The 24,102-nt window shown below is 36.2% G+C and overlaps 1 protein-coding gene across 1 annotated transcript in view; it reads right to left on the reverse strand.

Moving 5' to 3' along the window:
• Diaph2 (diaphanous related formin 2) overlaps positions 1–24,102 on the reverse strand; it is a 703,438-nt gene that overhangs the window by 138,591 nt on the left and 540,745 nt on the right. The window contains exon 30 of the mRNA XM_057758989.1: positions 9,945–10,040. Coding sequence (XP_057614972.1) covers positions 9,945–10,040 — 96 coding nt within the window. The remainder of the gene's footprint in view (positions 1–9,944; positions 10,041–24,102) is intronic.

The raw sequence follows: 24,102 nt of genomic DNA on the forward strand, positions 1-24,102 counted from the left end.
GGAAGTTTCCTTTCTAAAAAAGACATGCAAATTGATCAATACTATTTATGACTACTGGAAAAATATTCAAATTGCCAGATGGGAACATTAGTCTTTTCATGTGTCCTTCTTGGACCATATCCCACTTGAATTCAACAATTTATTATTTCTAATAGTTTCCTAAAATGTCACTATGTTGGAATTGCATTTTTAAATTTATTTTTTGTTTTGGCCCATTATTGAATAATCTGTTATATTCCATCATTAAGTATGGGCATCTCCTGGGTCTTCCATGTTAGGGCTCTTAGGACCATTAATTAAATTATGGCTCTTAGTGTTTGCTATTAGTGAATAAGAGCAAATTTAAGGGGCTGGAGAGATGGCTCAGCAGTTAAGAGCACTAGCTGCTCTTCCAAAGGTCCCAGGTTCAATTTCCAACACCCACAACAGTCTGTAACTTCAGTTCCAGGGAATCCTCCACTCTCACACAGGCATATAGTCAAAACACCAATGCACATAAAAAAAAGTGGAAAAAAAAAGGTAATTGAAATTTGCACACAAAAATAAGAATCTACACATACACAGTAGTTTTTAAGTCTTTTTCTTCTTAGAAAAGCTCAATAATTTTCATGTTTGACCCTAACCATCTGTTGATATTCTGACCAAGCTACACATAAAATATTATCTATGAAGTACCATCATTTTTATGACCATATCACTTCAGGTATTAAAGATATACACAATTTAATGTTGTCTGAAACATATGTAAAATCAATACTGGATTATTCATATAGAATCATACTGCTTAATATAGGCTAGTTCCACATATTTGACAATAAGTTATCAATCACTTGATTAGGAACCAAAGTAAATGTTTACTTTTGATTAATAGTTATAAAGTCTACTAAAGAGCAAGTATTCATTATAATTTTTCAATACATAAGAAATTAATGCATGGTAATATTAGCTTTGCTAACAACTGTGAAAACCTTATGCTTTGTTTTGTTTCAGTTTTTCATTTCTTTGTGTCCAGAATATACCTTGCCTCCCTGACAGCACTGCAGGGTTGTAAATAATGTATGAAAAAAGTTCCTCGTTCTCTTCCCAGAGAGTACTATACTGCTTACCTACAGTGTACCATGTCTACACTAGACAAACATCAGAATAGGCCACTAAATCTGAAATCTCAACTTATATCTTCCCAAGTGAAAAGGGAAAATACCATCTTATATTCCAGAAGGTCTTTCAACAAACAGTTTAAATCCTTAGAATGTGCCTAGACACCAGATTAAACCCCCTGAAACTTCAGAAAGGGCTGTTCTCCTGAGTAATTTAGTGAGAATGCGGAAAACAGAATTAATTTCTTAATGTCACCTCTAAAGGCTCACTACTTCTGCAGTTTACTTACTGGTCTTAGAGAGCAGACTGACAAAAAATGATGAGAAGATAGTAAAGCTGAAACAAAAGGGTGCAACTGTCATTCTAGTTTTAATTTGTTTCTTTCGATGGTGTTTAGTAATTTTGTGGAACAAACTGTGATTTGAGGATAACAATCAAGTGAAAGACAAATTCAAGCACAATGGATAGGAGTAATGGCATAGAGTTAGATTTAGCTTTAAAAAAATAGAGCGTCACTGCTTGTCTTCACTTGGTGAGATTAAACATTACTGAATAGAAAGGTCATATGAAGCTACCCCACAGAGGAGACATTCAAGTACCCCCTTAAAATAAACCCTGCTTTCATCGAATTCCATTCATAGTGCTTTAGATTCATATTTCTATTTCCTTCATGCCTAAATTTCAAACTCCAGAAACAGTTTTAGGTATATGAAAGAGACATTCTGGTGGGTTCAGCATTTTTTATTATTGTTAAGGATTCAACAAGCAGTTCTCAACAGCATATACCACAATGAGTTCACCACTACAGGCTAAAAGTAAATTTCAGTCTTTTAAAGCAAAATATGACTATCCTCCTTGTAGTAATTTTTAACATATTGCATCATCGCTATTTTAAAGAAAGTTGACACTGGTTATAACCTTAAAAGCTTTCCTCATCTGTGCATGGAGATACAGGACAGTATTCCTAGCATTACAGAAGTTCAAACATCAAGTTAAAGATTTGTGACACAGGGAGACCCTGTGCCAAACAAAACAAAACAGAACAAACGAAACCAAACCAGATGATATTGAGGACATAATCAGGGCCACTGATTTTAGAATATTTTTTTAAGCATTTGGTTTTCTAGAAGTTTTAGGTGCTCAGTCTGATGAACATTTTGTCAGTGTCAGCATTTACAACTGCTTATACTAGACTGATTTCACATATATCCAACTATTTATTTCCAAATGAAAGGTATGTAAATATGCGTGTGGTCTTGTGAATTTAGCTTCTCAATTTTAGCCTGACTGTGAATTGTTGATATGTATGTAAAGCTACCAAGAAGAATTTATTGCTGTATAATAATTGTTTGTCCTATTTTCTCCCATACGTGAGTATTTAAAGAATAACTGCTATATCCATATTCTCATAAAAATCATGTTGCATGGAGCTTATCTCCCACTGTCTTACAGAGATCAACATTGAAGAAATGTGCAGCATAGAAGATTGTATTGCATTAGAATAGACAAGCCAAAAGTGATTGAAATTTCTGTAGAGATCATCATTAGTGCTTGCTTAGAACAGTTCTGCATATAAATCAGGCAGAAATGGTCTGTGCTCAACTTCTTCAATAGTGATCAAAGAATGATCACAATAGACCACACAGTAATGCTCTATTTCTAGCATCATAAATGCAAACCTAAATCTATTAGTCAATACATGTTGGTACCAAAGGTAACATATAGTTTTCATTGAGAAATAAAATAAAATGAAACTAAGAAAAGCAAATATTTTACAATGAATATAAGTATATATAATCATCTTGGGATTTATATGGAGTGCCAAAAAATGAATCTTAAGTACTTGGACTTAAAAGTTAATAGCATTTTGGAACTTATTGCAATTTGCAATCTATTCTATCTCAAAACCCCACCCCATCCTTGCCATGCCCCTTCAACACATGCTTTAAATAATTCCTAAGGTTTAACGTTAACAATAAATCCCTGATAGTTAAATCCTTTTATAAAAAGATTATTGGGGTATTACTATTGTTTTGGGTGCTTTCAAACTCAATGTTATGATCGAAAACTGAAATGTCTCCACAGGCTCAGTCTCCATCTTGTGGTATGTACTCTAAGAGCTTAACACTACTGGCTGGTTCCTAGTAACTGATTACTAAATACTACTTGGATGAATGCTATACTTTTGTTTCCTAGGTGGTTGTTGTCTTATTCTGGGTTTCTACTACTGCAATGAAACACCATGACCTAAAAGCAAGTTGGGGAGGAAAGAATTTATTCAGTTTATACTTCCACATTGCTATTCATCATTGAAGGATGGACAGGAATTCAAACAGGGCAAGAACCTGGGGGCAGGAGCTGATGCTGAGGCCATGGAGGAGTGATGCTTACCGGCTTGCTCACATGGCTTGCACAGCCTGCTTTCTTATAGAACTCAGAACTACCAGCCCACCTACTATGGGTTGGTCCCTTTCCCATTGGTCACTAATTAAGAAAATACCTTACAGCCCAGCTCTCAGAGAAAATACCTTATAGCTAGATCTCATGGAAGCATTTCCTCAACTGAAGCTCCTTCCTCTCTGATGACTCTAGCTTGTGTCAAGTTGACATAAAACTAGATAGTACAATTATTTTACTTTTATTTATCAGAATTTTAATGTAAAGCACAAGATCATAGTATGCTACACACTAAATAGGGTTCTTAGGCTAATGTAATATTCTACCATTTATAAAATAGAGAACAATGAACTTCATGGGGGAGGGGTCATCGTGAGTGAGAAAGAGCTAAGAATGAATAACAATCTTGACTTAAGAATACTAAAGCATGAAACACAACACTCCTAAGAGTTTAGTTATCAAGGAATAAGGGTGCTACCAAGTGCTACATGATATGTGTCACAAGTTTGTCTTTGGAACTTGCCTATTGGGGTCACATCTGATGAGAAGGGCTGTGAATCAAACAGAATGTTGTTCCTCCTAAATTCTCTATGGTATAAACAGTGCTACTAGGCACAACAGTGAAGTACAATTACAGAAGAGAGAGGTATCCTGCCCTCACTTCATCCATAATGACCATGAAGCTTTGACACCATGAGGGCCATGTATAAGTATCCCAACTGCTATAGCAAGCAGCAGGCATGAGATATGCATGTTACAAGGGAAAGAGTACTGCATGAAACTTTTTGTTTATGAAGTGGCTCCTGAAAACTTCAGGAAATATTTGAGACCCTTTTCCACAGCTGAAGTGCTGAGTGCATAGAAGGAGGCAGAACCAGCAAAACATGTATGTATATGAAGCATAGAGGATGGGGAAAATGTGAGCTTTATTTAGAAGTAGTTTTTCTCTAACAGAGTTTGTTTCTTCCTATGCTATATATAACACTGTCACTTACTCCCTCTATATATTCCCAAATGGTAAATTATAACTTCTCATTTATACCGTTATCTTGCTGATATATAAAAACTAAGAGTATTTCCTGAATTTCTTATTGTTTCAAATGCAGTTTTCTTGGTTGCTCTATGCTCTTCTGAAGCCAAAATATATTTACTCTGTTCCTTGGTTTTATTTTCTCACAATTTTTCTCTTATGAGTATTATTAATGTCAAAATTATATATTTAAATCTAGTTGTAACAAAAGGAGCTATAGTAAATATCTATCTATTGCAGAGATGTCTACTTATGTTTATTTACAATAGACAAGGAAAGAAGCTCTTGGTTTGGCTGAAGCAGAGAAGCCAGATCTAGATTTCTCTTGCTATTTAATAGTAAAAACCCATGTGGAGTTGTTATTTTATTTTAAGTATGTTTTTTATTTATGTGATGTCTTGCTCTACATTCTTCTTTTTCTTCCAAAGCTTATGCTTGACCTTATTAGGAAAAAAATCAGGAATACTGATGGGTAATTATCTCCAAAGTGAACTGCAAACACACTAAAATTAAGTGTTATAATAAATGAAGTAACAAAGAGGGTCAAGAAAAGATTAAGCAAATTTTTAATTGATAAGTTTATGCTTAATTAAGTATAAGTTAAGAAAAAAAACAAGATGGTTCTTCTATGCACTAAACCTATAGAAAAAAAGTGCCATATTCAAGGGACACAAAGGAGAAATGACAGAGGTTGAAGGAAATTTTTCTAACTTCTTTGTCACACAGATACACTATTCTTATCTCCATTATAAAGGACTACAGTCTTGTTTTTATAAAAGGTATGTGTGCTAGTAAAGGCAAGTATCCCATTTCGCTTTACAAGTACAGTACCTGAACATGTATATGGTACTATGCTGGCATTTGTGAAACTTTACAGTTGAAGTCATACTATCTGTTCTTATAGTTTTAATATTGCTCATAATTCTGTTATAATACTGAAAAATATTCTTAAGTATTTATTTTACTTGTGTGGGTGCATGTTTGTGTGGATGCATACACACACATGTGGAGGTCAGAGGTCAATATTGAGTGTCTCCCCTACCCCCCAACAGGGTGTCTCTTTCCTTCCTATTTAAAGAATTCTTCAATATTTTACTTATTTATTTTGTGTGTTTGTGTGTGTGGAGGTTTGCATGAATGCTGCAGCACAAGTGTGGAGGTCAAAGGACAACTGTAGACATCATTTGTTTTCTTCCTTTATGCAGGCCTAAGGACGGAACTCAACTTATCAGGCTTGACTGAAGATGCCCTGACGCAATGAGTCAGCTCGCATGCCCCTGATAAGGTGCTCAGCAGGTCTCTGAGATCCTCCTGTCTCCATATCTCCAGCTATATGTTTACAAGCACAAGTCACTGCACCCAGCTTTTCCATGGGTGTTGGGAATTCGAAGTCAAATCCTCAACTTGCATGCTAAGCACTTTACTGAGCCATCTGCTCAGATTCTGAGGGAGGACATCCTTTAAGAAGAAGGCAATACAAAGCTCTTAAAGGCAAGTCTCTCTTTCTTCCTTGTATGTATGTGATAGTCTCATGTAATTTACATATGCTGATGCATCCCACTGATCATGTTCTGATTGCTTAAAAACTTTACATTTCCACTGTCTAAAGAATTTCATGTTAATACATTAATCTCTGACTCCAGCCCCTTATAATGTGGCACTAACACATTTTTCAGAGTTTCTCCCTATTTTTATGCTTTTTATATCCCTTCTGGTTTCTATACTACATTGTTTGCTATTGTGAAAAAGGCTTTGCTGTTTCTTGTTTCCATGCTTTTCTTTATGACATTTCATTTTACTGCAGCCATGACCTTCACCTCCAACTTCAACTGGCACAACCCCTACTCATTTGTCAATATTTTTCTTCTATGATTATTTTTATGATATATCCAAGAAGCCGTACTATCTTCTTCCTCTAAATTCACGTGATATACTATTTTAAAGATTTATTTATATATTTTAAGAATATGAGTTCTCTATCTGCATGTACAACTTTAGGGCAGAAGAGGGCATTAGATCCCACTATAGACGTTTGCGAGCCACCATATGGTTTCTGGGAATTGAATGCAGGACCTCTGGAAGGGCAGTCAACATTCTAAGCGCTGCACCATCTCTTCAGCCCCCAGATAGTATGTTATTAATACCTCTTGTTTAATACTTAATCCCTTTTGCATTATTCTGTAGTCTTTTTGTGCTTTTTATCTTTCATAGGAGATACAAGGGTTTTATAACTAAGGGAATCTTATCTTAATTATTTCTGCATCTCCTATCATGTCTGGCACAGTACTTTTCATGGAACAGATGTACAACAAATTAATGAATATTTAGGGCTCATTTCCTAACCTGAGTTTAATCAGCAAAGCCTACAATATGGGTTACTATTCAGGCAGTAGGAATCAGTACAATCCAAGTAGTTATCTGTTGCCTTTGTGTATTCTGACTTGTTGGAGCTTCCATCATACTACTTATTGATATTTTCAGTAACATTTGTGATATGAGAATCTACCATAAAATATCCCATAATACTTCTGCTATCAACTTGACACAGGTCAATATTATTTGACAGAGTCACAATTGGGAGAATGCCACATTGTCAAATTGGTCTGTGATTATGTTTGTGGAATAGTTCCTTAATTTCTAATTGATATGAGTGTTCAGGCCACTGCGGGAGGTGCCACACCTGACCAGGATCCCAGTTCCTGCCTTGAGTTCCTGTTTTGGCTTCCCTTAGTGATTTACTGTAACATTTAAAATAAAATAAAACTCCTCCTTCCTAAGTTGCTTTTGATCATGGTGTTTTATCACAGCAATTAGAAGCAAACTAGAACAGTGTTCCAAACAAAAATGGCATACTCAGGTACACTCAGTTGACTGGACCAGAGGCAATAGTTGGGGATGCCTTCTTACTTGCCTATGATGGTCTTTGTGTGTCTCTCTGTGTGACCGATAACAGGTTCCATGGTAAAGACTGGTAATTTAAGCAACTAATATAATTTAGCAACACTTCGATTTTCTAGTACCTCACTTGTTTAAGCATGAGATTGAAAACAATTGTGCAATGAAAACGTCAGTGGGAGAGCTCTGGTTTGCATGTAGTAATTCCTTCTGTAAGGGGTGGTGATAGTGAAGATAACAAGCAGAATGGCAGGATGATACATTTTCACTGCTTCTGGTCAGTTGGCTGTATTTTGAGGTGGCTATTTTGGGGGCTGGGCTGTCTTTTCAAACTTTTCTTTCCTTGGGCAATTAGTATTCTTCATAGTTTTGCTTTTCTGCTTTTATCTTATCCTATTGACGTGGCAGTTACGCTAAAGGGCTAAGAATTCCGGTGTAGAATGGAGGAATATTTGAGAATATCAAACAAAAGTGATAACGGAATGGAACCAAAGCATGTAACTAAGAAACCTGCAGAAGTCTCTAGCTCTGCTTCCAGGAGAGATAGGAAGTTTTCTTTCTTTCTTTCTTTCTTTCTTTCTTTCTTTCTTTCTTTCTTTCTTTCTTTCTTTCTTTTTCTCTCTCTCTCTTTCTTTCCTTTTTTTTTGGGGGGGGGGGAGGGTGTTGTTGGCCTATGATTAATTTTCGCTCCAAAACCCCTCTAGCTTTTAACTAAGGATATCTGCTTTGGCTGTTGCCTGTAGAAATGACTACCAGAGAGCTAAATGGACGACTCTTTAACTTCTTTGCTTTTATGGGCAATCTAGCTATAAAACAAAGGACATCACAATTTAGATTACTTGAAATTAATATAATTACAGTGTTAGTGAGGATATTCCTGGTGTTTCATAGTTGACAACACTATAGTCCCTTGAGTATCAAACATCCAGAAAAACCATATAGGTTTTCGGTCTCATATAGGCTCTCTAGGATCAGTATGAGGTATGAGACTTTTAGCAAATGAGTAGGTTTAGAAAATACTAGAAGATAATGACACCTTTTTGATGGTCTAGAATAACATGCTTTAATTTAGAAACTTTATTAAGTTTCTTAGCAGAGAAATATATTGATTAAAAAATTATTTCAGTTTGCTAGTGCTACTCTTAATGGATGGAAGAAATCTCTGAGAGCAGGGAGACACAGAGAAATGGAAGCTCGCGGTGGAATGACTGCTTTCTACATGTCAGTAGGCATTTCTTTTAGCCTTTGGTCATATTATATGATGTAAAAATTTTATTATGGACATATAAACAGATTTTTGAAAAAGTCTTTTGTCAAGTTTGACAAAACAATTAGAGGACATCTTTAATGACTTTATATACATAAAGCAGTATCACCTTCCAATCAAAACACTTTTCTCCTCTCAATCAAACCTTCACTTTAAGCTATCTCTATAAGCCTTCCATGAAGCGTAAACATGGAATATTAACCATTACCCAAACAAGAACTTTTTTCAAATAGGAAAAAAATGAATATAACTTAATAGGCTTCAGCTATTTTTCTCACTATTGCCTAAAGCTTTTATGAACAACACAGCATTAACTACCACTCCTTCTCTCAATTTGTTGAGTTTCAGTGGCTACCAGTTTCTATTGCATTTACATACAATAACTTTAAATTCAAGCATAGAATATTTCGGGGGGTGTATAGGCTAGTTTAGTCAATTATACCAATTTAATTAAGTAGCATTTCTATATTTAGTATTAATTTTTATTTTTTTCATTATTTGTCCAAATAGCTTTATAGCTCACAAAGGGGAAACAAAATTAATATGCCTATCTTTCTTTCTTTTTAGATCAAGAAAGATATGAAGGGAATATATGAGGAAGTGATTATCTTGAAGAACGTGGTCAGACAAACTAATCTGGATTATCCCAAGAAGAGTTACTATTTACCCCACCCACACTATCTGAACAGAGAAGCATGAGTGTCTAGTTCCACTTGTCTTGCTTCATGTATGTATTTCCCCAATGAGACCACCTTTAATGGTATAACTTTATTTGTTGCTAATAAAATACAAAAGGAAAAAAACCCAAAAAACACCACCAACAAAAGACAATTATTCCATTACTTGCTGATTTTTGAGGATCATGGCGAGTCTTCCATTATTAACAACGATAATGGGCCATACATTATAGCGAAAACTAAAAATGAACTGTAGAAACAAGCTAATTACATTTATGTTTTTAATCACCTTCTACCCAAGCCTCATGCTCATAAAACAACAATTAAAATATTTAATATTAAACACAGTGGGATTCCTTATTTCTGAGGCTTTCAAAACACATGATTATTTTACAGTACATTTACAGGGTTAAAACTTGCAAACTTATTACACTAGGGGCTTACACAGATTCCACATATCAACAGAGATCAGCAGAGAAAAAAATATCTTCTTGACAAAGTTTACTCTTCCTTTTTTGAAAGAGGGACTTGGTGTAGAACATTCACATTTATCAGACTATGGCAGCTAGAATGGTCTTACCTGGATTCCTTGGAATTCTCTTTCTGCGGTCTCTGAATGCTGCACCTGACTGTAGGGCTTCCAGAAGATTATCCATCACTCCGGTCTCATCACCCTCTGGAGGACGAGAGAAATCAGAATTAATCTTACGGCAATTAAAGTTAAACTACAGGAAAATAAAGGGGAAAAACTCCTGTCAGATTTACATAATCCCCTTAAATTAAAGACATATATCTGTTTTAACATAATGGGTCCTGTCAATTTCTGGCATCACAGACTACTTTGCTTATTACGCGCCATTAAACAAAATTCATGCCAATCCTACTGTTCTTTCAACTTAAAGACCTTGTCTTTTGCATTATTGATGACACACTCAGTATGCAAATAAATAGTAGCTGATCAGCTACTGCAGCCTTCCTGTTAAGATTCTTCTAAGATATTCCTAAGCAAGAAACCACTGACCTGGCTTAATGCAATCAATGTTCAGGGCGTGATTTGATGAAGCGGAGGTACACAAGGTTAAATACTGATTGTATTAATACCTTCAGCATTCAACCATCATCTGCGATTATCTCAAAAGGCACTATTTGCAAAACACATTTGCATTCAATTCTTACCCAATCCATATCCTTTACTCATTTTGAAATGCTGACATTCTATAAAGAAAAGGTGACCACATCATCTGAAAGGCCACATTTTATATTGAGAAACATCAGCCAAAAAGTCTCATTTGCTTTTTAGAATGCTGGTGTGTGCCTCAAGGCTTTTCTTATGGGAAAGAGCTATTAGAAATGAGGATGGAGAGTACCCAAAGGATGCTCATGGAATTCCATAACAGAAATGTTTATGGCATTACACTTTACTCTTACCTTTGACAACTCTGACCATCAAGCACAGGCTGATATCCATAACAGTATTTATAATAGATATCCATAACAATATTTATAATAAAGTGTCAGTTGACAGGAATGTTACAGGGATCTAAACTTTCTATGCAAAATTGCCTAACTCTTGGAAAGAACCCTCACTAGGTGGACCCTTTGAGCTAGCTGTATGGGTTTGGAATATGGGACATTTGTAGGTAGGAAGGATAAGACAAGAATGCATAGTGAGTGAGAAAATATCTCCCATTCCAGTCTAAGGTTAAGCTAAAATCCTACTGTGCCTCAAGTAGGCAGAATTATATTACAGGAAAATTTCTCTAATAGGATAAGAACAAGCTAGAAGCACTACGCTCTTCATTTGAGTAGAAATTTCTTCAACGTTATAATTATTTATCCTTTTAAAATAAGCTACCTAGGACAGGATATTGAGTAAAAATGGAAAGGAGACACAGAGGTTCTCAAAAGCAGTATCTGATGAAAATGTAGTGGAAGGAGTATTCCCTGTGATTAGATAAAGAGGGCTGTGTTTTTAAACATTAAGATCGATGACATATTTGGATCATCATTCAATATTGCCAAAAGAAAGAAAAGAGGAACAAAGTAGTTAAATAGCTCAGTATGGATGGAATGTGATTAGGATAATAAATTAAGTATTAGATGCTTTAAATTCCTTATGTCTTTTCAGATGGGAATAAGAAAACTAAGACATCGCACAGATGGTATATAAAGGAACCTAAATATGAACCCAAATCATTTTTATTAAAGATAATACATTTAAAATAATGATATACTTGATATACCTTTTATCAGGCCAAGACGTAGAAATCTAGTGAATATTTCCTTTTGTACACTTTAATTTGATTAGCTGGAATTCAAGCACATGTGATCTGTGGCCACTATATTTGGCAGTATGAATAAAGGCAATAGGAAGCCAGGTTATATGATCAAGCTTGTGTTTTATAGAGGCTTGCCAAATCACATCATTGCACAAAAGGAGGCAGAAAAATGTCTAAGAACATACCCCATTTATCTAAGTAACAAAAAAACAGAAGAAGAAGGAATGGAGAGGCCATGTATTTGGAGATTATCAATAGAATCACTAAGACTTGGCTGGGGGAAGAGAAAGTTAAGCAGGAAAGGAGTCTGGATAATCAGGAATAAATAGGTTTAGGAAAATCTGAGAACCTATGTGAAGAGCTCCCAGAATGTTCCCCACTGTGTGTATGTGGAAGGGTGAGTGTGTGGATGCCACAGCATACATATGCAAGCCAAAACAGGACCTTAAGTGTCAGGCTTCACTTTACAACTTATTGCAGACAAATTCTCTTTGTTGTTGTGCGTGTTTCCCTTGACCCCATTTGACAAGAGGCTTGCTGTCACTAGAGCTTTGGGGGATTTGCCTATCATCTTTGCTTCCCATCGCAGCATAGAAATGCTAGGATTAGAGACGCTTAATTTACTGTGAATTGCTTTGATATGAGCTCTGGGTATTCAAACTCAGGTCTGCTTGATTTCACTTTCACAGAAAGCACTTCTATATACCTAGTGTCCTTCTCAGCCTCTGGACTGCAACATTTAACCAGAAGTCACGAAAAGGAGAAGTATAAAGACGGAGAAGAAATCTTCACAGCTAAAGAACAAACAAGAGAGTAATGATGCAAGTGAGCTTCGTGTGCTTGTGGGAAAATGGTAATTATAAAGACTGTATAAACTTGAGGAGGTGTAAACAAGTGAACAGAGCAAAATACAAAATGGTATCTATTTATGGCTTACATAAATTAGATGAAAACATAAAATTTTATTAAAATTTATTAATGTTTAATTATTTATTAAAAATTACACTAAAAATTTTTAATGGTATATTTTGATTAGACTAAAAATGTGGAATATAAACACAAAGATGGCAAAAATAAATCCTTTTGTTTAATTTAGCTATATGCTACCTGACAACATTTATTGAAATACTACGTTATGGCATGTTTCTCATCTATTTCTCATTATCATTTCCTTCCTTTCTTGTGATACATTTTAGTACATATTTTCTCCAGTGTTCACCCCTCTTAACATGCAAAGTCATGGAACGACTGCTTATCTATTCATGTTATGCGATGTTTATCTATGCCACAAACCACTGTACTATCAAAGATTTTTCTCTAACTACCAGAAACTCACCTCCTGTGGTGATACTGCTTCTGTTGAGAATATATATATACATATATATACATTGTGTTTCTAAACCAGCAACAGAAACAGCAAGAACAGTTCTTTACAAACATCTTGTGCTTATCAAAGGGAAGAAATGTAGTCCATTACAGTTTCATTCGCTCCGTGCTAACTTTAAACATGATTTTCATAAAATGTCTAACCTTAACAGAACAGATCTAAGTTTTGCAAATATAATCATAGGACCAATTTACATTGCTTCCTCAAACAAAATGGAAACCAATATGGTCACTTGAAAGATATTACCTTTTATTTTGAATGAATTTCAGTAAAATTTGGTCTGTGATTTAATTGCGTGAAGTTGACAGTTCACTTAGAATTTTCAAGTTAATATAACCATGGATTCTTCTTTACATGTAATTAGTAGTGAGTAACTTTTTACTGTATATGGAGTCAAGTCAAGGGGAAAATGTGTTCCTTTTTATTGTAAATGAAAAATATTAAACACACAAAAAGTGCTTTTTTACAACATGCAGTACCTATTTTCCGGAGTAAAGAAATACCAAGAGAATTTTGTAATGCTTTTTAGTCATTAAAATGATTATGTGTGGGCATGGTTGAGAAGTAACAATTCAGAGTTCACTTTATAGTCTTTCATCACACAATTAGCTACAGAGTACACCAAGGAGTTAGGTGGGCTGCATAAAGTTTCAGGACTCTGTGAACAGCTTATCATCCGATAAACTGAAAGGCGTGGGTGACGACGCCTTCTGCTTCATGGTTCCCACAGAACTTGTCATTCAGTAGACAGTAAAGCTCAGTTTTCAGCACTAAAGCTGACCTATGTGGTATTGACTTATTTTCCCCAAAGTGTTTGGAGATGCCACAGATTAAAATAAACACTAGGTAATTTAATATTCTCTGCTATACTTTTAAGCAAAACTATTCCCCGATGGCTAGCATATACTTATGTGAAAGAATTCTCTATGGGCTTTGCGCAATTTTGCATATTTTTAAGGTCTATTTTTATAGCAATATTTTATATGACACAGAGCTTCTATCTAAGGTAAATGGTAGGTTTGTCTGCTTTAAAAAACAAATTGTATGTTCCTCCAGGGCAAATGCTATGTAGCTTTGCTTTCAGTCCATTATAATAGATTAGGGATTTTCTAAGCTTAGGGCTCCTCTGGAGTGCTGCAAACCCATTGTCTGTGTAGCCTCCATCTGGCAGCACCTTTGCACCCCTCTATCGAAGTAGAAGAGCAAGGAAAAGGATTAAGAACACGAGAACACAGAAATCATACTACTTACTATATATACTGTGTGTAGTCTATGCACACTATGTGTGTGTCTGACCTCTGAGCTACGTACCTTCCAACAATATCTATTAAATTGTGGCATGCTAATTCGTTAGCTACACCATTTTTGAAATGATTTTTATTCTTTTCTTTCATTCTTGTATCAAATGCTGTTAATTAGAATATTATTTATGTATCTAGTAACTGAACAGAGTCTTGAACACTTCTATTATTGAAGACGGCACTCCAACTCACCAGGCTTGAGAATTACTAGCTGAAACATAATACAAGTTCAAGGTATTTTATCTTAACTGCTTAGGAACAGGTGTATTTCACAGTCTGTTGGATTTTATAATATTTGCATTCACTTTATCAGTTGAGCATGCCTAATCCTAAACCCAAATCTTTTCAAAACTTACCAATTCGGGAGTGGTTCAGATTAAGAATGTCATTTCCTAGAGTCTTAAAAACCTGAGCATAATGACTTCATCATAGATTCCTCAAATTTTCAATTTTATAATTAAAGACCTCTGTCAAAACTGAAGAAAGTTGCTATCAACTAGTAACAAGTGACCCCAAAGAAACAAATGCTTCTTACTGAGGGTAAGACACTTCTATGTGAGATAGCTGCAGATATTAATTTTAAAAATGAAACTATGCTTTCTATGAACGAGAAGATCAGGGAAAGATGTTATGAATAAATCTGACCTAAATAAAGCCTCCCAAAACATTAAATTTCTGTAGTAATTTAGGTATTGTAGATATTTGTGAATGAAACAGAAATAGAGCCAAACAAACAACAATAGCAATCAGTTCAAAGGCAGTCACATCTAGAGTGCAACTCAGTTCACATTTGTGTGTGCTCATTCTCCCTTTCTGTATATGATGCAAGTGTAAACACTTGGAAATACTGAAATGCAAAGATTTTAGGTACACAGTTTGAACTGTATGACAGATTGATATAGCCATGTAACTACCACCGTAACAAGACATAATCCATCTTCCTTTCTTATCCCCACACCCAGGCAAACCTCTGATACTAATTTTGATTGTAACCTAAAATTAGTTTTAACTGTCATTATTATATACATTAAAAGTGTGTTTTAAGCCAGGAGGTGGTGGTACATTCTTTTAATGCCAGCACTAGGAAGGCAGAGGAAGTTTGAGGCCAGCCTGGTCTACAAAGCAAGTTCCAAAACAGCCAGTGCAACACAGATAAATCCTGTTTCAAAAAATCCAAAAAAGTTTGCTTTAGTATTTATTTTACATGTATGGACGTTTTGCTTGTAAATGTGTCTGTGTACCATGTATATGCCTGGTGCCCATGTAGGCGAGAATAGGGTGCTGGATCTCCTGGAACTGTAGTTTCAGGTGGTTGTGAATCAGCATGTGTGTGCTGGTGGGCAAACTCAGGTCCTTTGGAAGAGCAGCCAGTGTTCTTAACTGCTGAGCCATCTTTCCAGTCTCTTATTATACTTTTTACAGTGTGCTTATTGAACAAGCACTCAACCACTGAATTACAACTCTAGTTCCAAACCATGCAGTTTTCAGTGAGTGAAAGAGTTGAGGTCATTTAGAATCAGCATAGTCCCTTGAAAGAAAGTATGACCTGCATGATAAGGCATGAGGAGAGAACATTGAAAGAGCCATATTTACAATGGTATAGGAATTCATCAGTGTGGCTATGGGATAAGGCCAGTTCAGGAACCCTCTCCTCTGCTGCTCAAGGACCTAGCTGGGGACATCTCCTTGGACACCTGGGAACCTCTCTAGAGCCAAGTCTCCTGCCAACCCTGAAATGGCTCCCTTAATTAAGATATCTTCTTCCCTGCTCCCATATCCACCCTTCCTCCATCTCAATCATCCCATTCCCTCAAGCTCTCCCCAATCCTCCCATTCTCCCTTCTCTCTCCCCATCTTCCCTTCAACCCACCCCACCCCCACCCCCATGCTCCCAACTTTTGCCTGGCAACTTGTCTACTTCCAATATCCAGGAGGATAAATATATGGTTTTCTTTGGGTTCACCTTCTTATTTAGCTTCTCTATTATCACTAATTATAGGCTCAATGTCCTTTGTTTATGGCTAGAATCCACTTATGAGTGAGTACATACCATAGAACCTTCATCCAGCGATGGATGGAGATAGAGACAGAGACCCACATTGGAGCACTGGAATGAGCTCCCAGGGTCCAGATGAAGAGCAGAAGGAGGAAGAACATGAGCAAGGAAGTCAGGACCGCGAGAGATGCTGTCCACCCACTGAGACGGTGGGACTGATCTAATGGGAGCTCACCAAGGCCAGCTGAACTGGGACTGAACGAGCATGTGATCAAACCGGACTCTCTGAATGTGGCTGACAATAAGGGCTGACTGAGAAACCAATGATAATGGCACTGGGTTTTGGTTCTACTGCATGTACTGACTTTTTGGGAGCCTAGTCTGTTTGGATGCATACATTCCTAGACCTGGATAGAGGGGGGAGGGCCTTGGACTTCCCACAGGGCAGGGCACCCTGGTTTTTCTTAGGACTCAAGAGGGAGGGGGAGGGGAGGAGGGGGAGAGAAATGGGAGGAGTGGAGGAGGTGGAAAATTTTAATAAATAAAAAAAAGAAAAAAAACCCAATGGGATAGGAATGATTAGAGCATAGATCTAACCAGACTTAGTTTAGCAAAGAAGATTCAAAGGGTGTCCAGCAACTCTGAGAAAGTTAAATCCACGGTCAGATTTTCAAGAGCATAGGAATGTAATGGGGGTGACATTCAAGATAGATCAGCCTCACAGCAGCATGCAAAACAGACCAGCTGGGGAGGGAAATCAATTGGAAAAAAAAAACAGAATTTAATCCACAGTCGCAAATACGGTTCTGCATATAAGCCTGGGCCAAGTTAGCTCATCAATTTGGACACTTTTGGTAAAGGCCTAAGTACCAAAGTCAAATTGGTTTTGTGAACAAGGTCATCAGCAGTAGTGAATGGAAGCTGACAGCATAAGAAGGCAATGACAAGTGGAGGGCAAGACAAATCAGTGTGGGATTCAATCTTTCTCACATAATCTATCAAGGTTCAGATTAAGAACATGTGCAAGATATATGGATTTGCACATGACATGAAATTAGAAGACTGCTCACTTATCAAAAAGAAGGAAACAAAATCCCTTCTCAAGAATCTTTTAAAAATGAAGGCCCTGCTCTGACAAATCGCTCTTACAATTGAACATGGAACAACAAGGAGGGAATAAAGACCAAGTGAGAGGTCCCTGTAATGTGGTACAAATAGCATACCATACTGCAAACACTAATATCTCTGCGTAAGGGTAACAGTAGTGCCATGTGCGAGTCAGAAATAAGACAAATCAAGCCATTATGCAAAGCACTGACTCCATAGATGTAATAGAAGCCTGAACAACGTGTACTGTATTCCAGAGCACCTAGAAAGCCCCTATCTGATGGCAGGTTTTGTTAGTTTGTGGTTTAATTGGAAAGGAGTTCACAGTGATTTGGAAACAGCAACAGATGGTCACTAAAATAATGGTCTATGAAGTTGTTCACAGGCAGAAAGTGTGGTAAAAAGAATCAAGATGTTATCCTAAGGAGATTAAAATAAGGTATAAATAGAAAGCGCAGTGTTCTAAGAGAAGTGATGAAAGCAGATGCTCCTGTTCAAAAGAAGAAGAAACTTGCAAGAGGGGAAAGGGGAACTTAGAAGAAATCACTATCAACCCTGAGCTAACCTGGGGCCATGTGGCGATTATACTAAGCAGTGACACATTTGTAAGACAAAATAGAAAAACATTGGCATTTTGGAGAGATATATACCTAAAAGCAGAATTAAACCCCTGCCATTAAAGTTAAACATATTCTTGGAAAATGTTCCATAGAGTTTACTCATTTTGTTACTTTATCTCATTGTTAGAACTGGTAACCAACAAGTTTCCCACAATGAAGTAAACCACAGAGTCCACATAAACTTCAAAGTGTATAACACTCTTTCTAAACAATTTCAGCTTAAGGTTACTGTTTTTGGTTCTTACAGTCATAGAATAAATATTTTTTGGGTGTGGGGGGATGGATGTCGTAAGTGGATATTGCACTCCAAACTGATAGATGATGTACGGTTCATTGACTTTGCCCCAACTACCTACATGTTGTGTGCTATGTAAGAGTTTATCAGGGAAACTGAGTTGGAGAATTAAATGGCGCCTGATGTATTTGCATCTTAAAGAGATGCTAGTTAACACAAATGAATGGGTCTCTAATGGCAGATGTTCTATGTAAGAACTTTCTGGCCAGAGGCACATTTCTGGCAGCTTGCCCTGAGGTAAGAGAGCTTAATAGTAAATGGTAGTTAAAAAATAATGTTTATGCTTACTCATTTTTTTCCTTCAGTTACCTATATGCTAGAATATCGGGAGCTGAAAATTATGCATTCTATAAATAAACAAACACCCAATAAACCTGTATGTTAATATTTACCAGATAAACCATTGTTGATGCCGCTGGTAAAATATCTCACATTCAATATTTTACGTAATTAATATTTCAAAGAGGCCTTTGAAATACTCTGTGTGTTTTATCAGAATCAATCATTTATTAAGGGCATGAAACACTAGTGAAAGGAAAAGCAAGGTAAAGGAAATCTTCAGATAAGATAAAGCAAAGGTATTTTTGGAGGTAGGAATATTGATAACATTTAACATTTATTGAGAGTCTAATACTTTCTGGGTGATATAAATCCAGTTTATATCAAATCCTCTTTAGTTTTCCAGGCAAAGAAACTGAAGCAAGCATAGCTACATTAACTTACTCTGGTTCACAGAACTGTAAACTGCCAAACAGAACCAACAAAAGAACACAGGAATGCCTTGAGTAGGGCTGAACCACAGCTCTGATGATTATAGGTAATTTGTCACAATTTTTTTTTACAGTCCACGTGCTAAGGATAGTTCTCATATCTTGAATGACTTCTAAAAGTAAAGAAGAATATCCTATGCTACATGACATTGTCAAAAATTCAAACTTCAGTCCCCAAGTCTTATGGAAACCCAATCGCTCCATTCCTTATGCATCATTTATGGCAGTTTTTGTGCTATGAGAACAGAATTTAGTTGTGACATGGACTTGGTGGCCTGTGAAACCTAAAATATTTACAAGTCAGCTCTTCATAGAGGAAGGTTGTCCATCCTTGTGCTATAGCATATGCTGCCAATGTAAACACTGGCAAATTTTTAAATTTGCTTCTGAGTTGTTTAAGGACCTGGCCAGGGCCAGTCAAATAAGGCAGGCTTCACAATAGGGGAAGGCAATCAAGAATATTAGTATTTACTATAAGGCTATTTGTGATTGATATGCTTCCCATTTCAATGTAGAGCCAAGGATGAGACAGCTATGGAGTAGTAATTATATATATACTTACAGGCAAAGCCAATCCTTTCCCCTCTGTATCCACTGATGTACATTACAATATTAAATTGTGGTCATACATAACAGAAGTGTCTGCCTTCAGCTACTTTACTGAGGCAAGAGGCCACAGGCTGCCCTTTGGGTTTTGCTTTGTATATGCTTTGTGTTCCTCTGCTAGTTTCAAATAAGGCAAGAGATGGATTGTTTTGTAATCTGAAGATAGCCACCTACCTACAAGGTAGAATGCATATAAGTGATAATTTGAATTAATAGCCTTTCATTAAGTGGCATAGGTTCCTCAGCTTCTTCTTTCCTTAGGTGACATAGTTTGCTTTCAGATTCAAGGAGACAAAGTCTTCTATGGAGACTTTGCATTCAAGAATCTTTCCAAGTTTTCCTTTCTCTCTATGAGAGAACCCACTTTCTCATTGATGCTGGACAATTTAGTTTCTTTAAAAATGACCTATATAACTTTTTACCTATCAAATATAATACTGAATAATAAACCTCATCATTTTCATAGGAAAGCCAAACACAAGTCTAATAATGAAACAGAGGAGACAGAAGGGTTAATTTGGGCACCCAGAACACAAAACTGAGGTCAAATATGCATTTGCATGCTACTTGGTGACTAGCATAAGCTAAGTGTGGAGTGGAAACCATTTTCCAAAAACCGACATTGTGAGGGTGTACTGTTGTAGTAAAGGTACTACATCCAGCAGGAAAAGTAGTCTACCACCAAGTATAAAAATGTAAATGAGGGAACTACAATTCTTAATTGCTGATGGTTGGCATGCAAGGAATAAGTGAACAATTCATCAGCTGTCAATCTAACTTTCAAATTGTAGTGTTCTTCTCTTGCTTATCACATTCTATAATGAATCACCTTTCCCACCAACTTCCTGTGCAGCTGCAGAAAGGCAATTAATAACTTCACTGTTTTTATTAGCATATATTTCTTGTCACTCCACATTTTTGCACAGCAACTTAACTGATATTTATCTTTTAAGTGCAGGAAGTTCTTGTGTGTATGATATTTTCATTTTTTACATAATCTTAATTTTGTGTGTGTGTGTGTGGCAGGGGGAGGAGGGTTGTCACACACATGCCACAGCACACTTGAAGAGGGCAGAGGACAACTTTCCAGAGTAGGTTCTTACATTCCATTGTGTTAAGGCAGTGTTTATCTTAGTTCTGTTGCAATACTACATATTCTAGCTAATTGTGCCGCCACCCACACTCCACCTTGCCCTAGAGTGCCGGGATTACAGATGCATACCACTAAATCTGGCTCTTTAAATTGGTTCTGTGGATCAAAATTTGCTTACACAGCTTGTTTTACCCTCTGAGTCACCTCCCTGGCTCCTGTATTTTTCTGAATGCGTTATCTGAAGAGTGCACACTGATGCATTCTTAGTACAACTACCCGCTCCGCATATTAAACATTTTATAAAATTTGTGTTTTGTTATATTTTACTTTTTTTGATTTTTCAAGACAGGGTTTCTCTATATAGCCCCAGATGTCCTGGAACTTGCTCTGTAAACAAGGCTGGGCATGAACTCACAGAGATCTGTCTGCCTCTACCTTCAGAGTGATGGGATTAAAATCATGCACCAACACCGCTCAGGTTACTACCTGTACTTTTATTACAAATAAATGCCAATTTGGCACCTTAGATAGCTTTCTTTGTTATTTAGCCACACCGACATACTCTAGATGTGCATCTAGTTGATTGGGTCAGTGAACCTTTGCCAGGAAATCTGAATTACCATCTTCTTTAAAAAGAGTATACATGTTTATATGTTTTTGTTTGTAGACTTGTTAATGTGAGTGGGTCAAAAAAGGTAGAGGCTAGAGGCATCAGAACCACTGGCTGTGAAGAAATCTGACATGGGTGATGGGAACTGGACTAAGGTCCTCTGCAAGAACAGTCTACACCCTTTAACTGCTGAGCCATCAGTACCAGACATTTTTATACAAGATAATACAGATTTTTCTCTTTCAAGAAGTAAAATCTGAGCAAAGAGCAAGCAAAACAAAACCCAGGCATAGTCACGTGATTTATTATGAACTCACACCTAACGAATAGGTATAAATACAAAATTGGTTTTTTTTTGTTTGTTTGGTTGGTTGGTTGGTTTTAGCCACCACCACTGCTTCTATACATAGAACACCAAATCTCCCTTCCCAGAGATTTCTGTTTGTAGTTTCAATATCAATCTTATATGTACTCCAGAGTATCATTCATTCACTACTGCTTAGCTTTTTGGATATTGGTTACTGTAGGCTCACTACTCTCATTACCTCCTTCTTACTACCGAAGAATTGAGATCCTTCAGTGAGTTAAAAAAAAAAAAAAAAAAAAACAGAGAAAGAAGAGAGAGAAAAGAGTTATTGTCTACCATTTAAGTGAGTACTGTTTTAACTTGTTTGGCAGGGGCTAGGGAGTATTAAGGATCTGTGCAGGATTAAGGAGGAACAGGAAACAGTTCCAAGCAGCTTCTTGGTCAGTCTTCACAGTGAACTGATTCACCATTCAATATGCAATCAAGGCTATCCCTCCAAGTACAATACTCCTATGGATTCACTACTGCTATCACTTCAATGCTTTGCTGTTGCTATTTCATTTATATTAAAAAAAAAAAGCGGGGGGCTATAAGCTGGGCAGTGATGGAGCATGCCTTTAATCCCAGAACTCGGGAGGCAGAGGCAGGCAAATCTCTGTGAACTTGTGGCCAGCCTAGTCTATAAGAGCTAGTTCCAGGACAGGATCCAAAGCTACAGGGAAACTCTATCTTAAAACAAAAACAAAAAAGAAAACAAAACAACAACAACAAAAACAGGGGATATATAGGTATTCCAGGCTTCCTGGGGGCTAGAATTACAGAAGAATTTTGGGAAAACAGTTCATTTTAAGCTATCATTTACACTCATACTACCTTATGGATGGCTGTCTTCATATTACAAAACAATCAATTTCTTACCCCATTTGAAAGAATCAGAGAAACATAAAGCATAAAGGGCTGCCCATGCCTCTTGCCTCAGTAAAGGAGATAAAGATAGATACCTCTAGTAAATACATGGCAGTACAATTTAATATTGTAATTTACATCAATGAAACAAGATGGAAAAAGTATAATTTGCCTCCTCACTCCTTCCCTTCCCTTCCTTCCTTCCTTCCTTCCTTCCTTCCTTCCTTCCTTCCTTCCTTCCTTCCTTCCTTCCTTCCTATCCCAATTGTTTCATTTCTCATTAGTCCCCGGACTTGGAATTTGTGGATGTTCTTTTACATTTTTTATCTTTCTTCAAAGTCAGCAAGAAATTTATACCAATGTTTTCCATGCATAAAATCTCAAATCAGCATAGCTTTTCCAATTGAGTCAGTCATTTCTTAACCAGGATCATTACTACTTGAAAACAACAACAACAAAACTCAACTTGTTTAATTCCATTCTTATCTTTTCCAGGATTGAAGTCTAAGCCTTTTCTAAGATTCAGTGCTTATCAGATGTGGTCTAAAATGCAATAAAAAATAAAATTACTTTTGATGTCTCCTTGGCTTCTGCTATGCTATTTTTGTTTATTATTTAGTATTTGTCTTTAGTAGTCATATTTTTGTATGTTCCCTTATGCATTTCATTTAAGAAATGAAAGACTAAACCAGATACTTTATCTATCTATCTATCTATCTATCTATCTATCTATCTATCTATCTATCTATCTATCTATAGACTAGTAAGTAAATATATTTCAGCTTACCATACCTATTAAGGGGCAAAATTGCATGAGTTTATTTCAGAAATATTTATAAAGGTAACAGACAATTCAAATAAATATGTTAGCCATAGTATGCTTTATTAAATTATTAACATTCAGAGAGGCATTAATTATATACCTCACAAAAATAAAAGGGATTTAGCATACAATAAGTAATAATTAATTTTAGGATAAATAAATAAACCCCCTGAGGTAGAACTCAGTGTAAATTTTAAATACCACTATTACTATTTAATTTAATCTAACTTATGAATTTTAAAAGAGAATATATTAAAAGTAATGTGATGAGTGTATATTAGACCTTTTGATGTTTTAAATAATCAAGTTAACACTAATTAACCCATTCAGGACTTTAAAATTTTCACTTGGTGAAAAAAAGTAGCATTTCTGAATTCAAGTTTTCTAAAATTAAGTCCATGAATACAGACAAGGCAATATAGAATTGAAGTCTCTTGAAAAGAATCTATATTTAGAAATCAGTGAGCAAAGGTTACAGATGCCATTGAATTATATGAGTTGATTGGTTAAAAGAAAATAGTACAGAATTACAAAATTAGGCACCAATACCTTGGAGATATCATCATGTCAAATTCTGAAGATTTTGTGCATCTTTTAAAATAAAGTCATAGCTAATATTAATGTTTTTATACCTCACA

The sequence above is a fragment of the Chionomys nivalis genome, chromosome X (genome assembly GCF_950005125.1).
Source record: "Chionomys nivalis chromosome X, mChiNiv1.1, whole genome shotgun sequence".
Lineage (NCBI taxonomy): Eukaryota > Metazoa > Chordata > Mammalia > Rodentia > Cricetidae > Chionomys > Chionomys nivalis.